Source organism: Serinus canaria, chromosome 8 (genome assembly GCF_022539315.1).
Source record: "Serinus canaria isolate serCan28SL12 chromosome 8, serCan2020, whole genome shotgun sequence".
Lineage (NCBI taxonomy): Eukaryota > Metazoa > Chordata > Aves > Passeriformes > Fringillidae > Serinus > Serinus canaria.
In genome coordinates this window covers 1,276,716-1,292,220 of record NC_066322.1, presented here as the reverse complement: position 1 = coordinate 1,292,220, position 15,505 = coordinate 1,276,716, and the positions used below count along the sequence as shown (strand labels likewise).

At 52.2% G+C, this 15,505-nt stretch overlaps 1 protein-coding gene across 13 annotated transcripts in view; it reads left to right on the top strand.

The window, feature by feature from the left end:
- SGIP1 (SH3GL interacting endocytic adaptor 1) overlaps nt 1-11,098 on the top strand; it is a 48,962-nt gene extending 37,864 nt beyond the window's left edge. For 12 of the 13 annotated variants that reach the window (XM_050977328.1, XM_050977329.1, XM_050977331.1 and 9 more), the window contains 7 exons: nt 4,265-4,376; nt 5,474-5,629; nt 6,500-6,632; nt 6,948-7,150; nt 7,916-7,980; nt 8,482-8,646; nt 9,159-11,098. In XM_050977328.1, coding sequence (XP_050833285.1) covers nt 4,265-4,376; nt 5,474-5,629; nt 6,500-6,632; nt 6,948-7,150; nt 7,916-7,980; nt 8,482-8,646; nt 9,159-9,181 — 857 coding nt within the window. In that variant the 3' untranslated portion in view covers nt 9,182-11,098. Of the gene's footprint in view, nt 1-4,264; nt 4,377-5,473; nt 5,630-6,499; nt 6,633-6,947; nt 7,151-7,915; nt 7,981-8,481; nt 8,647-9,158 lie in introns of those variants that run through there. The other variant, XM_050977333.1, reaches the window with a different exon arrangement.
- Nucleotides 11,099-15,505: the final 4,407 nt, after the last annotated feature.

The window sequence follows — 15,505 nt, the reverse complement described above, 5'->3', positions numbered from 1 at the left end:
AGGGATCAAGGTGGTGACCAGGGGGTTTAGGTCCTTCCTTTCCTCCTTTTTCCAAGGTCCCCACTCTGACAATTCCTGCTTTGATGTCCCTGCTCCGAGGGTATCTCCCAGCTTAGACCCAGGAGGGGTCGTGCAGGAGCTGCTTCCTCCTGGTGCTCGGGGCAGTTTTGGTGTTTGCAGCCAAAATCCCTGTTTGGGTTCCCTTTCTCAGGGGCTTGTTGGGAGCTCTGAGAAGAGTTGAGGGCAGCAGGGACAGCGTTATCCCTCAGCAGGAATATTCCAGCTCCACATTCCCCCTGCCCTGTGCTTCCTCCCTGCTCCCACCCAGTCCAGCACCAGCACTGCACATTTGGGCCTTTTCCTGTGCCTTGAATCTTAACCTTGTACTGGAATTCTTGGGCTTGGTTCTGGTGGTGGGAACGGTCTGGAGCTGGGGTGGGATTATCCCAGGAATGCAGGAGTGTGGCACTGCCCCAGGATCATCCCACAGCCCAGCAAGGAGCTGTCTTACTTCCACACACTGGATTTCCTCATTGAGCTCTAAATATTTAAGCCCAACTTAAAAATTAAAAAAATATAAACTTCATGTGCAGGGAAGTGAGAAGGGATCTGCTGAGTTTGGTGTCTGGAACTCAGCGCGTGGAATGCCAGAAGGGAAGTTATGGTTTCTTTCTGGATTTGGGGTTTTTTTTGTTTGTTTGTTTTTGGTTTGGTGTTTTTTGGTGTTTTTTTTTTTTTTTTTTTTGTGGCAAGATCCGTGTGCTTGATGAACGAGGGGCAGTTTGTCCCTGTGTGGAAGGAGATGTGGTGATGCTCTCCTGTTCTGGGATCCCTGGCTACTCCACAGCTGCATTTTCCACCTCTTTTGTAGGGAAAAATAAGGCAAATTAAGCTGGTCTGCTGCTTATGGCTGGATCCAAAGCTCCATAAAGTGGATTTATTCTTTTTTTCTCTGTTACTATCAGGACATTTGTGCAAATGAAATGTTTATAAAAATGACTTTTGAAGCAGGAGCCGAAAAGGCAGGTTTGGGGTGGAGCTGTGCCACACCAACTGGATTTCTCTCAGGTTTCTGGACAATAATTGCAATGCTTATAATAGTTTATACTTTTCTGTTTTAGTGAAAACATGAGCGTAAAAACTAATTTATTCCCTGAAGCCATGAAGAGAAGGATTTATGGATTCATGAGGGATCAAAAACCCCACTTCCACCCACATGACCTCCAGACCATTAGAAATGAGGATGTTTTGTTCTTGCTGCTCAGATGGACTCACATTCCCACATCCCAGCTGAGCCTGGGGATCCAGGAGATCTCCCTGTTTATTCCTGATTTTTCATCCTGGAGAATCAAAGTTGCAGATGCAGAGGGACAGAGGGAAAAAGAGAGATGAAAAATGAGGAGAAGAGTGTGGTGCTGTGGCAGACCCCTGGCCCATGTTCCATGGCCTGGCACAGGTTCCAGGCTAAGCCCAGTTGGAATTTGTGCATTTGGGGAGTGGAGATTTCCTTCTCCAAGGAATGATGATTCCATTGCCAAACCCTTTCTTGTGCCTTCCCTAGGAGCCAAGCCTGAGGCTCCTCTGCTGGTTGGCACCTCTTCCATAGCCAGACTTTGTGGGTGTTTTTGGATCCCATCTGGTGAGGGCACACCTCGAGTGCTGTGCCCAGTTCTGGGCCCTCAGTTTGGGAAGGAGAGTGAGACACTGGAGCATGTCCAGAGGGGGCAGTGAGGCTGGAGAGGGGCTGGGAACACAAACCCTGAGAGGAGCCCCTGAGGGAGTTGGGGGGGCTCAGCCTGGAGAAAAGGAGACTCAGGGGTGCCCCCATCACTCTCACAGCTCCTGAAAGGTGCCTGTGCTCAGCTGGGCTGGGCTCTGTCTCCAGCAGCACTGACACAACCAGAGCTCACAGCCTCAGGCTGCACCAAGGGAAATACAGGCTGGATAGCAGGGAAAAGGTTTTTCCAGAAAGGTGAGAAAGTTCTGGAATGGCTGCCCAGGGAGGTGGTGGAGTCCCCATCCCTGGGTGTGTTTAACAAAGCCTGGATGTGGCATTGGGGCCAGGGCTGAATTGGGGTGTTGGGGCTGGGCTGGACTCGGTGATCTTGGAGGTCTCTTCCAACCTGGTGATTCTGGGAATTCTGTGAATTTCCAGGTGGATGCAGTGGGAATGTCCCACTGCCAGGATATCAGCTGTGTTTGATGCTCTGAGGTGTTGTTGCTCTGGGTGGGCAGTAAGGGTTTGCTCCCAGTGGTGTCTTTGGGAAGGCTTTTTAGAAAATGTTGTCCTGCACGCCCCCTCAGTCCTGGGGTTTTGGGATGCGGTGTCCTGTGATTTTGGGGACCATGCCCTCCTCTGGAACTGTGTCTGTTCTTCTGTGGGAATTGCAGCAGGGAATCCCTGATGGATATCCTGGGCTGTGCCTCAGGAGCAGGAGGCTCTGGGCTCGTTAGGATAATGAATGTGTGTGTGGGTGAGGTGTTCCAGGAACAGCAGGATCCACTCCCTGAGCACCCCCATCCTGGGCTGCAGCTGCAATCCCTGATTCCCCCGAGCCTCCCCAGGGGTGGCACTGAGAGGAGCACGTGTGGCTCCATCAGTGTTTGACACTTTAAGGCTGCATTAGGCACTGGAAGGGAAAATCCCCCATCTGTGCCTCCAGGAAAGAGCACTTAGGGTTTATCCATTAACGCGCGGGTGCCTCGGGGAGGAGTGAGGATTCCTCCCTGCTGGTGGAAACCATCATTTCTCCCATTAATGTACCCAAACTCAAAGTGTCATTGAAGTGACAGAAGTGCATCTCCCAGGAGATGTTGCAAATCCCAATTTCTTGCTCCCAAACCCCTGTTTGTTCCCAGGGGCAGCAGCAGAGAAAGAAGGGAAGGGATCATTTCTGAGGATGGGCCAAGCAGAAGAGCTCACCAGGAATGTAACACCTTTTGCTCAGCTTTGCTTCCCCCTTATCCTCTGCCTGTGGAAGTGCTGACCTTCCCAGGGCTGGAGTTGGAATTCCTGTGGCTTTGGAATTCCTACAGATTTGGCTGGAGCTGGCAGGTGCTTGTATGTTCTGAGCAAAGCCCGGGCTGTATCTGTCCCCACTTCCACCCGCCTGGCAGGGATGGTGATGGACTGAGGGGGTCCCTGGCTAAGCTGCTCCTCTGGAGTCCTTTGCTGTGCCTTTTCAGCAGATTTGGGGCAAAATAATCCTCATGCTTCACCCAGTGTACAGGATGTGGTACTTTAAAAAGGTTCCAAAATGGTGCATTGCAGGAAATAGAGAGGATGAAGGGCGGTGCCGGGGCAGGGTGTGACCTCTCCAGGATTTTTTTGGCTGTCAGTGGGAGCAACACCTTGGACATCTGGGCTGATCTTTGGATACTTTCCATGGGGAAGAAGTGTGGGCTTGGCTGTGCCAACCCTTGGTGGCGGGCACAGGACTTGTGGTCCCTCAGAGGGTTTCCAGCACACCGGAGCTCCTGAGGAGCACTTGCAGTGATGATTTCATCCTCAAATGTCTTTTGGAAGCAACAATTCCTGGCCAGCAAAGGGAAACCTGTGTGTGATCCTGCAGGGCTGAGTTATTTTAGAGCCTGGCAAGTGTCCAAGGATGCACAGCAACACCAAGGCGAGCTTTTCCTTTTTTCCAAATCTCAGTTCCTTCCAGCTTGTTCCAACTTCCACTATCCCAGGTGGCTCCTGTCCAAGCTGCCCTTGGACATTTTCAGGGATCCAGGGGCAGCCACAGCTTCTCTGGACAAGCTGTGCCAGTGCCTCTGTTTTTCCAGGTTTCTGATGATTTGCAGATTTCCTGTCGGGCACTGAGGGTTTCGTGGAGCAAGTGAGGTGTGGAGGATGCTCCAGGCATCCACAGGGCAGGAGAGGAGAGCAGAGCAGAGTGTGCCGGGGATTGCAGGAGCCCCCTCAGCTCGGGGGGACATCAGGGAGACACTGCCAACACCCCGATCCCCGAGGTGACACAATGAACCCCCCCAGCCCCTTGTTGTGGGCCCCAAAAAGCGACTGCAAAAACTGTCATGCAAAGCCTGCCGCGTGGCAGCCCCGCATGCTGCTCCCGCCTGGCCTCCTCCATCCTTTTCTTTGCTTGCTTTTGGCAGCGCGGCGGGGGCAGAGATCATTTCCCAAACCTTTTGAAAGCCTCAGCCGAAGCCTGGGGGGTTCTGGTGATTCTTTGCCCATGGAGTCAGGCTGGGGGCACGGCGAGGTGCCCAGCAGATGCCAAGGGGGCCGTTTGCTCTGTTGCAGGCTCGTCACGGGGCCCCAGCCCCCTGACCATGGGGGCACAGGACACCCTGCCCGTGGCCGCCGCCTTCACCGAAACCGTCAACGCGTACTTCAAAGGGGCTGACCCCAGCAAGTAGGTGCCGACCCCCGGGGTGTCCCTGCCGTGGGGACGCTGGGGGGTGATGAGGGGCTTGTCAGGGATGGGGAGGGAGGCTGAGGATTCCTCTGGCTCTGGCCCAGGGGGTTTTCCAGATGCTTTCTGGGTAGTCAGAAACTGATGCCTTGTTCAGGCTGCCCCAGAGCAGAGGCTGGGCAGAGTTCCAGAATAAAGCAGGGATTGATTCCAAGGATCTCCTCCATGGATCCACCTTGGGCAGCACCAGAGCCCAGCCAGGGCTGCACCCAAGATGACCCAAAATGCCCGGCCGGGCACGGGGTCTCTCCCTGGGATCAGCTCTGCTCCGTTCCCACCTTGCAGTTCATTGTCCCAGCCCAGCTTTAGCCCAGGCACTCCCACCCTGCTTGTTTTTCTCTCTCCAGCCCACGGGGTTTGTGCTCCTGGGCTGAGATTGGGATCATTTGTCCTTGGTGCCCAGCTGGAGCAGGAATTGTTTTGTCTCCCTGCTCTGTGCAGAGCTCACCATCCCATAATGTGAAGCCCAGACCCACACACTAAAGCAGCACAGAATGTGAAAATAGAAAAGCCAACACTGAGGCATCAGGACAGGAGGTGATGTGGCCTGGGTGTCCAGGGGCAGGACACTCCTGCAGTGCCCCGTTTAAAAATGTTCCCGCTGTGGGAAAGGGAGGTGAGGACTTTGTGTGAGGAATCTCAGAGAGCAGCACAGGAAGGGTGGCAGGGGGGCTGCAGCCTTCCCCTCCCGTGCCTGGCCAACACAGGATGGCATTCCAACAGAAACTTGGAGGGGTTTCCCACCTATGTTTTAAGACCCTCTAATAGATAAAACCCAAAAGGGACGACCAAAGACAAATTAATTTCACTGAAATACTGAATGACAGCAAAAATAAGAAGCTTCAAGCAGGGTTTATTTAAGCAGATCCCTGTCAGCCCTTGTGCTGTTTCTGTTCTCTGTGAGATCCCCAGAGGCTCAGATGGTGTCGGGTGGGGAAGGGGGACTGTCCCCACACCATCCATGGTGCCAGCCCTCCCTCCCTGCTGCATTTTGAGCCCCCTTTGCTCCCCCTGGCTCTCTGTGCTGGGCGCTGCAGGTGCATCGTGAAGATCACGGGCGAGATGGTGCTGTCCTTCCCGGCGGGCATCACCCGACACTTTGCCAACAACCCCGCCCCAGCCGTGCTCACCTTCCGCGTGCTCAACTTCAACAGGCTGGAGCACGTCCTGCCAAACCCCCAGCTCCTCTGCTGGTAAGCCCTTCCTTCCCCGGCAGCATCCCAGGGGAGGGCGGGATTCCGGGAAAACGGGGTGTTTGCAAAAACACATGGCCTGAAGTATCTTCCTTGGGAGCACGTGCTGATGGTGGGAGTGAAACTCTCAAACCCTTAAATACCTGATGAAATCCCAGAATGGTTTGGGTTGATAGAACATCAGGATTATCCTGATATTAGGATTACCCCATGGGCAGGGACACCTTCCACTGTCCCAGGTGCTCTCAGCCCCAGTGTCCAGCCTGGCCCTGGGCACTGCCAGGATCCAGGGGCAGCCACAGCTGCTCTGGGAATTCCATCCCAGGGCCTCCCCACCCTCACAGGAATAATCCCACCCAATCTCCCATCCATCCCTGCCCTCTGGCACTGGGAGCCATTCCCTGTGTCCTGTCCCCCATGCCTTGTCCCCAGTCCCTCTCCAGCTCTCCTGGAGCCCCTTCAGGCCCTGCCAGGGGCTCTGAGCTCTCCCTGGATCCTTCTCCTCTCCAGGTGAGCACCCCCAGCTCTCCCAGCCTGGCTCCAGAGGGGCTCCAGCCCTGCAGCAGCTCCATGGATTCCTCTGGGCTCTCTCCAGCAGCTCCAGGTGCTGCTGATGTTGGCCCCAGGGCTGGGGCAGCTCTGCAGGTGGGGCCTCACCTGGGAGGGGCAGAATCCCCCCCTTTTCCTGCTGCCCACACTGTGGGATCAGCCCAAGACTTGGGGGATGCAGATGGATCAGGAAAAGTCAGAGCTGGGCGGGAGGGAGCCAAAGTTCCTCTGGAAGTGGGATTGAGTTCAATCCTGTGCTGTGTAGAACAGCCCCCTCCTGCCCAGGCAGGTTATCCAAAGGGTTCCTTCTCCTCTGTGCAGTGACAGCGTGCAGAGTGACTCCAACTCCAAGGAGTTCTGGGTCAACATGCCAAATCTGATGACTCACCTAAAGAAGGTATCGGAACAGAAACCTCAAGCCACCTATTACAATGTGGATATGCTCAAATACCAGGTAGGGGTTTTTTTGTGAGATAAAATTGTGCAAAAAAAAAAAAAAAATTAAAATAGAAGTGTGCTGATTATGGCTGTAAAAAATGGTAAATGTAAAAGATGGTGTTTCCCTAGTGCAGAGTGGAGCTAATGTGAGGTGGGGGCTTGTTGTCCCACTGTCCCTTCTGTGTGGCACTGGGTTGTCTGGCTTTAAGCCCAGAACTAAATTCAGGGGGAATTCAAGGTCTTGCCTCCAAGTGCGATGTCCGCGTCTGTAAAATGGGATTTCTCCCTTCAGCCCTATGGAAACTAAATGTTTTTTCTGTCATTTTGGAAGGTGTCTGCCCAGGGTATTCAGTCTACTCCATTAAACCTTGCAGTGAGCTGGCGGTGTGACCCTGCAAGCACTGACCTGCGCATCGACTACAAATACAATACAGAGGCAATGACCACGCCTGTAGCTCTAAACAACGTCCAGTTCCTCGTCCCCGTCGACGGAGGAGTAACCAAACTTCAAGCTGTGCTTCCTCCTGCTGTCTGGTAGGGATTGCTCATCCTGTCCCTGCCTAGAATCCCCATCCTGCTGCAGGAGGGTCTGTGGGTGGGAGCTGGGGACACGCTGGGGACCCAAACCTGCCCTCTTCTTGTAGGAGGAAGTGTTTAACCCCACTCTGATTCCCTTTCTCTTGCCATTCCCACAGGAAAATGGTCAGAGACAAAGGGACATGTGCAGGCAGCAGACCATCAGCCCTTATTTTGTGTTTTGGCTGCTTTACCCAGGGTTTAGAGGGATGCACAGGCAGGTCCTGGCACAGGGTCCCCAGAGCAGCTGGGGCTGCCCCTGGATCCCTGGCAGTGCCAAGGCCAGGCTGGACACTGGGGCTGGAGCAGCCTGGGACAGTGGGAGGTGTCCCTGCCATGGCAGGGGGGGCACTCACTGAGTTTTAAGGTCCCTTCCAACCCAGCCATTCTGGGATTCTGGGATTCATGGAAGGACGTGTGGCTGTTGCTGCTGTAGGCACTGGCACATTTCCACATCTCTTGCTTACCTGCAATCCTCATAACAATCATACAAATATTTTGAATATTTTGTTTGGAAAAGCCTTCTAAGACTATCAAGTCCAACCATGACTTGAACTTTCACTTGCTGTGAAACCCAAATCCAAGCTCACAGAATTGCTGCTCTAGAGAGCAGCACCAGAGTAGTTCCCCCCCTCCCCACACCCCAAGCCTTTAGCAAAATTCAAATTATTCCTTGGCAATTTCTTGATTCCTACAGAAATGCTCTTCTCCATGTGTTTGCAGGAATGCTGAACAGCAAAGGATATTGTGGAAGATCCCTGATATCTCCCAGAAGTCAGAAAATGGAGGTAATCCTGCAAATATGCATGTCACTATCTCAGAATCCTTCAGGCAGGCACGGACCCGCTGAGGGCGCCGGCACACAAGCCCAGACACTCGGGTTCCTGCTGGGGCTTGCTGGGGACAAAACTATTTCATTTTGGAGCTCAAAAAGCAGGGCTATGTGCCACCAGCGCTGCTTTGCCAACCACCTTGGCATCCCGAGGGGCATTCACACACCGGGCTGGGATGTGGTGGGGTGCCAAGTCCTCAGCTCCCCTCTGCTCCGAGGCTGAGGCCCTGCTGGGAGGATTGCTGTCTCCCACAGGAGGTTTTCCACGTGGAAAGCTGTTCCTAGCGCTGGGATGTGTGAAAAGCCGAATCCTGCTGGGCGGATGAGGGGGTTTGGCTCTGCCCGCCCGGGGATGCTGCGGGGCCGGTCCCGCCGCGGCTCCGGTGCCGCTTTGGCCGTGCCGGGACGCTCCGAGCGCCCTCGGCGCTCACGGCTCTCTCTGCGCTTCCACTCGCAGGTGTGGGCTCGCTGCTGGCGCGGTTCCAGCTGTCGGAGGGGCCGAGCTCGCCGGCCCCGCTGGCCGTGCAGTTCACCAGCGAGGGCAGCACCTTGTCCAGCTGCGACATCGAGCTGGTGGGCGCCGGCTACCGCTTCTCCCTCATCAAGAAGAGGTTTGCGGCAGGTGGGTGCCTCACCGGCGGCTCCGGTGTCCCCGCAGGTCCCCTCGGGCCGTGCCGGGATGCCGGGAGTGCTGGTGCTGTGTGTCTGCACACTGAGGCTCGGGCAGGGGGGACAGAGGGACAGCCTGCGTGAAATAAATCCTGCTGCCACCTGCCAGCCTTGGGTTTCATGGCTCATGCCTGCTCCTGCATGAAAGGCAAGGGCTGGCATCTCCAGGAAGAGCTATTGCCCCGTTGCTGCAGAGAATAACAAGGATTTTTCCTTATTGCTGCAGAAAATAATGAGGATTTTTCCTCATTGCTGCAGAGAATAAGGAGGATTGTTCCTCACGGTTGCAGAGAATAAGGAGGATTGTTCCTCACGGTTGCAGAGAATAAGGAGGATTTTTCCTCATGGTTGCAGAGAATAAGGAGGATTTTCCCGTGGGCAGGAGAGGCTGGTGGAGGTGGGCAAAACCTCCTGGGAATCAGGGCTGCTCCCTTCCCCCTAGCTGATTTCTGATCCCGTTTCTAGGTAAATATTTGGCGGATAACTGATGGAAGCTTATGCAAGTCCATGGAAAATACTATGGAAAATACCCAAGGACTGCTGTGCGTGGAACGGGTTTTAATTACAGTTTAAGGAAAATGAACTAAATCCTGCACTCGGGACATTTCTGTTGGAAGTGTCGACAACTTTCAGCATTTTTTTTCCTTGGAAAACACCGTCTTGACCAGTCCTCCAGTATTTACTTCTAGATGTAACATTGTTAATGGTTTTAAAATGTAATTATTGTATTTGTAAATTGTACTCATTCCAGTAAGGCTGTATTTTGGCAGTTAGACACTTGAGTTTTAGCATTTTACCATTCATGAAATGGATGTAATTTAAACTGTGGTATATAAATCTAATAGTAGTACTGTTGAATGGCACAATGCTTACAGAGGTAGATTGCATTTTGTCAATATATACAATTTAAATACGATACTGGTAGCTGTTATGAAGGGGGTGCCTCATCAAAAGAGAGTTCAGTAGGGCCCACAGGCTGATTTAATTTTCCTTCAGTCCTTAGTACGTCTCACAATCAATAAAACCCTTCAAGTTTAGCTAGATTAACTCCAGAAAAATATTCTTGGAAAGGTCGAGGTTCCTAGGACAGTCTCCCAGGAAGGAAATCTCACTTCTGCAAGGAATATTGACTCCAAATTTCCAGCCCCATGTTCTCTTACAGCTGCAGATTCCCTGCTGGAATCCCAGCAGCTCTTCCCTGCCCCGTGCCCAGATATTTTGCAGGGATACAGATGAGGAAAGAAGCAGCAAAGAGGCTGGGTGGTCCCTCTGAGCTCCCAGCACTGGCACAAAATGTCACTGCTGGCTTCAAGGATGTGTTTTCTGAGCTGCCTCCGGACATTTGGTTGTGTTTTTACGTTGCTTTGCTGGCTTTTTTCTGCCTTTGCCCCCCATTTTTGAAAGCTCTACGGGTTTAAAAATGCTTTAAAGGATTGCAGCCACACCTGCTTCTCTGTTTTAGCACTCAGGCAGGGAAATGTGTATGGAAAAACGCTGGGAAAGAATTCCCCAGGGAGCAGGAGCAGCATGGGGGCTGTTGATAGCAGCCAGGGCAGGAGCCCAGCTCGCCAGCACTGGGAGCAGCTGTCTTGTAGAGAGGGGAAAACACATGGAAGTGCTAAACTGGAGAATGGGGGACAAAATATTGTCCCTCTGTGTTTTCCCTGTCCCACTGAGTGCTGCTGATTGCCGTGGATCTCATCCCACTCCTGGCAGCACGGTGAGAGAGTTGGTGGCATTCATGTGCTGCAGCTGCTGAGCTGGGCTTGTGAAACAGGAAAATTTGGCAATTTTGGGGAGAAAAATGAAGGGATCTTTGTGAGATTAAACACAGATGCACAGAGGAGCATCCATGAATGGCGTGCTGGGACTTTGGGAATGTGTAAGGTGACAAAAAGTGTTGATTTTCCAGGTGTTGTCAGGATTAGAGTGGTGAATTTACATTGGAAGACAGCCTGGGCATTTTGGGAAGTGCTTGCTCAGAGAGCAGTTTGATGAAGGAAAACAGAGATCTGTGCCCATCTTGAGAGAAAAGAAGGAAATGTGGGGATATTTCAGGTGTGAGGTGGCTCCTAGGCTGAGATCTGGGGGGTGAGCTGTGTGTGAGGTGACAGAAGGCAGCAGCAGGAAAAGAAAAGCACAATTTGCTCCTGCAGCTTCCCACATCCTCACAGCTTTTGGGAGTGCACTCCCCAGTGTTCCACTCCATGAATGATTTTCCCCCTGAACTGGAAATTTGTATAAAGTGTGCAGCTCACCCCTTTCTGACACAGAAATATAGGGGTAAACCCTAAGAATCAGGTTTATGGTGTGTACAATTGCTCCAAACCCATCCTTCCAAAAGAGATCTATGGCATAGACCCGAAAAAAATGGATTTATAATGTAAATAATACCAGAACATAGAGATTTTACTTTATATTTCATTTGAAAGACAAGGTGTTTACATTAGCATTGGGTTTTTGAGTGCTTTTTAAATAGAAAAACCCATAACCCAAAGCTCCCAAGCTCATCCTGTTTGAGCTGGTGAACAAAACAGAGGTCACTTTTTGGGGACGCAGCCCTCACAGCCTGGAGAGAGAGATGGGGACAGCCTGGGACATTTTGTCCTATTTCTGGGACATGTGGGATGTGCCAGCACTCCCAGCCCCACAGGGACACAGTCCCAGCTCCAGGCACTGGCAGCTGACACCAACCCTGTGACACTGGGACCAAAAGCAGCGATTTGGGACAGGTTTTTCCACCCTGCTCTCACCAGTTTTTGGCAGCAGGTTTTCTCTGAGTGCCCTGGGGTTTGTTGGGAATTTGATGAGAGCACCTGGCTCCAGAGAGGGACCTGTGGTGCTCAGGGCATTTAAGCTCTGCCAGCTTCACCTCGGCTTTTAGGAAGGGAAATCTGTGTATTTTCAGGGATTTCATCTGTTTGGGGTTGCCTGGCCCCTCACAGAGAGCAGGGAGGTGAAATGGCACTGATTTGGTTTCATACAGATCCCAGACTGGTTTGGGTGGGAAGGGATCTTAAAAATCATCCTGTTCCACCCCTGCCATGGCAGGGACACCTCCCACTGTCCCAGGTGCTCCAGCCTGGCCTTGGGCACTGCCAGGATCCAGGGGCAGCCACAGCTGCTCTGGGAATTCCATCCCAGGGCCTCCCCACCCTCACAGGAATAATCCCACCCAATCTCCCATCCATCCCTGCCCTCTGACAGTGGGAGCCATTCCCTGGGTCCTGTCCCTCCATCCCTTGTCCCCAGTCCCTCTCCAGCTCTCCTGGAGCCCCTTCAGGCCCTGCCAGGGGCTCTGAGCTCTCCGTGGATCCTTCTCCTCTCCAGGTGAGCACCCCCAGGTGTCCCAGCCTGGCTCCAGCCCTGGAGCATTCCCAGAGGGAAGCACCACAGCTCTGTTTCCCAGCAGGGCTTTTCCCAGTCAGGCTGGGGCTGGAGAGGGGGCTCAGCCCTCTGGCACCCCCGAGCTCAGCAGCAGTAGGATCCATCTGGGTGAGCAGAAGGATAAATAAAGGAGGCATTCAATCACAAATATGTGAATGCATGCACAGAAAGGCTTTAGCTGCATTCCTTCCCTGGCCATCCCCCTTTAGACTCTGTCCTCAGCAGCCTCTCCCAAAGGAACGTTCCCCTGGGAATTTGGCAGCCCACACCTGCAGAGTCAAGGTCCCACTGGTAAGGCAGGAGAGTTTTTCCCCATGGACACCTTCAGACTTGGAATCTTGCATGGTAGGAGCAGGAAGTCTTTGCCACCTTTGTGCTGTTTGTTGCAAACAGTCACAGCTCTCAGCCAGCTCCTGGTGCTCCTCACAGGAGACCTGTCAGAGCAGTTTCCTGCTTTAACAATATTCCTTAAGAACTCTGAAATCTCTCAATAGTAGGAAAAAACACCAAATACTGAGCTTTTCACTTGGTGTCTGCATTTGTTCTTAAATATCACTGCCCTGTTTACACCTTCTTGCTTTTGTTGTCATTTGGTATTCCAGTGAAATTAATTTGTCTTCACTCTGCTCTTTCAGGTTTGATCTGTAATTTTTTAAAACATAAGTGGGAAAAACCTGCAAGTTTCTGCTGGAATGCTCTCCTTTTTTAGCCAGGCAGAGCAGGGATGGGAAGGAAAGGTACAGACCCCCTGCCATCCTTCCTGGGCTGCTCTCTGGGATTCCTCCAGCAGGAGCATCCTAAAAAAAGAGTCACCACCTCTTTCTCCCAGCAGAAGCATTTTTCAATGGCTGGAGTGCACTGAAAAGGTGACAGATTTTTAATTTACCTAAGAGAGAGTCAAACATTTTTTTCCCCTACCCTTTTATGGTTTTTATGTGAAAACATCTTGGTTAAAACCCCTAATTTTGAAGCTAGTCATGACCAAAATACGCAACGCCATGCTCTTGTACTTTCCAGGTTAGAAATTACTGTCTCAAAGATTTCATTTCACAGCCAGAATTCTTCTGTTCCTCTTTTCCTCACGATTTCCCAAGGAAATGAATCTGTGTAGAGCCAGGGAGGTTTTATGATATTCCAGTCAGGATTTTAATTCTTCTTTCACTGCAAGGCCAGGAAAAGATTTGCAGGAATACGCCCCGCTCCTGCCTGGCTTCCCTTGTCCCTTTAGGAGGGATGATGCTGCTGGCAGTGGTTCTTGGAACCAGGAATTGTTGGTGTGATGCTCTTCAAAGGCCTGGGGACAAGCAGGATGTGGTGGAACACACCAGATCCCAGCGAGGCTTTGGGGATGCCTGGTTCATCCCTTAGAAATTCAGGTTTTCTGGGACAGCGGGAATTGCTGTGGGTGTTGGGTTCCTCATCCATGCAGGAAGGGGTTTTTCACTCCCAAACGTTGTAAGGTTGATGAAATCCCCTGGGTACTGGGATGACATAAAACAAACGGAGATGTGGCATGGTCTGAGCCAGGATTTGAGTTGGGATGTGCCAGGAAGCTCCCAGGGCTGGTGGGAGGAGAGCCCAGGATGTGAGACAGCCCCACTGTGACACCCCAGCAGTGAATCAGATATCCCCAAGTATCACCCTGGACCACTTAATGAACTCCCTCGTGTAAAAAATGTTTATAAATATTTGTGGATGAAGATACACAAGTCTATTTTTAAGATTTAAGTTACATAAGTTAATGAATGGCTGGCCTTTTCTGCCTGAACGTGCAATGAGAAATATTGATAGAAATACCTTTAGTCTACGATGGCCTAGGTACTGCTTAGTCTGTGATGAAAACTTTGCTGCTTTCCTACTGTTCTCAGAGAAAAAAAAAAAACAAACAACCTATAAAAGACGTACAGGTTTGTTGCACAGGGACTACTGCAGCGAAGCTTTGTATTTGACCACTGGTAATATGAATGTGTTGTATTGACTTGTTGAAGATAATCATGAAACAACATATTTTAAATGTTACTTGCCTTATAGATTAGAGTACGACTATGTGGATATCATTTTTGTAAATACTGTTTTTTATAAATGTCTCTCCTCCATCCTCCCCGTCACCAATTTCACCGACTCTCAAATATGCAATTATTTACCATGCAGAGCGTTGTGACAAAGAAATCCCCACGTCAGAACAAAGTTTATTCATTCTATACATAAGAACCACATGAAATACCCAACTGAGTTGCAATTTAAATGTGATTATTATTTTTTCCTTGAAAATAAACAAAAAATGTAAAACATTTCTTTTCCTGAGCCAGTTTTGCTTCCATATGCAGGAGCACCGAGAGAAGCAGGGAAAAGGAATTGATGGTCGGCCCAAAAAAGGGTCCCTGTCCCAAAACTCATCATTGCTGCTGGAGTTATGCAGTGTCCCAGCATGGGGACAGGGAGAGGGTGGCATGTGGGGACACACGAGAATCCACAGGGACCGAGGGGATGGATGGAGTTTGAGGGAATGGGGCTGTGGGGACATGAGGGACGTGGGGCTTGGGGGACCTGTGGAGGCCATGGGAACACCTCAGGGCTGTGGGGACACAGGGATGTGAGGTTGGAGGACCTGTGGAGGCTATGGGGACACTTCAGGGCTGTGGGGACATGAGGGACGTGGGGCTTGGAGGACCTGTGGAGGCCATGGGGACACTTCAGGGCTGTGGGAACACAGGGGTCTGTGAGGGTCCACAGGGATTACGGGAATCTGTGTGTAGGGACCCATGGGTGCCATAGGGACATTTCAGGGGGCTGTGGGGGCCATGGGGACCTGAGGAGGTCACAGGGACCCTCAGGAGCCTTGAGAACATAAAGGAGCTGTGGGGACATGTGGGGGCATTTGGAGGCCATGGGGCCACATGGAATCTTTAGTTTTATGTGGGAGCTGTGGGGACATGTGGAAGTTATGGGACCATGCAGGGACCTGTGGAAGCCGTGGGGACACAGAGGGACCCGGGGAAGCTGTAGAGATACGTGGGAGCCATGGGAACCTCTGGGGACTGTAAAGGAACTCAGAGACCTGTGGAAAACAGGGGGACATGCGGGAGTCATGGGAACCTGTGGCGACTGTGGGAATATGTGGAAGCCATGGGGACACACACGGAGCTGTGGGGACCCGCGGGAGCCATGGGCACCTGTGAGGGCTGTGGGGACACACAGGGACCGCTGGAAACTGTGGGGAGCCGGGGGAGCCGCAGGAACTCACCGCAGTGAGGGCGGGAATGGCGGGGCCGGGAACGTGGAGGGACGAGGTGGGGAACGTGAATACGGAGGGATGGAGGCCGGGAACGTGGAGGGACGAGGCGGGGAACGGGAATACGAAGGGATGGAGGCCGGGAATACGGAGGGTGGAGGCGGGGAACGGGAAGGCGGCGGGCGGGCCCCGC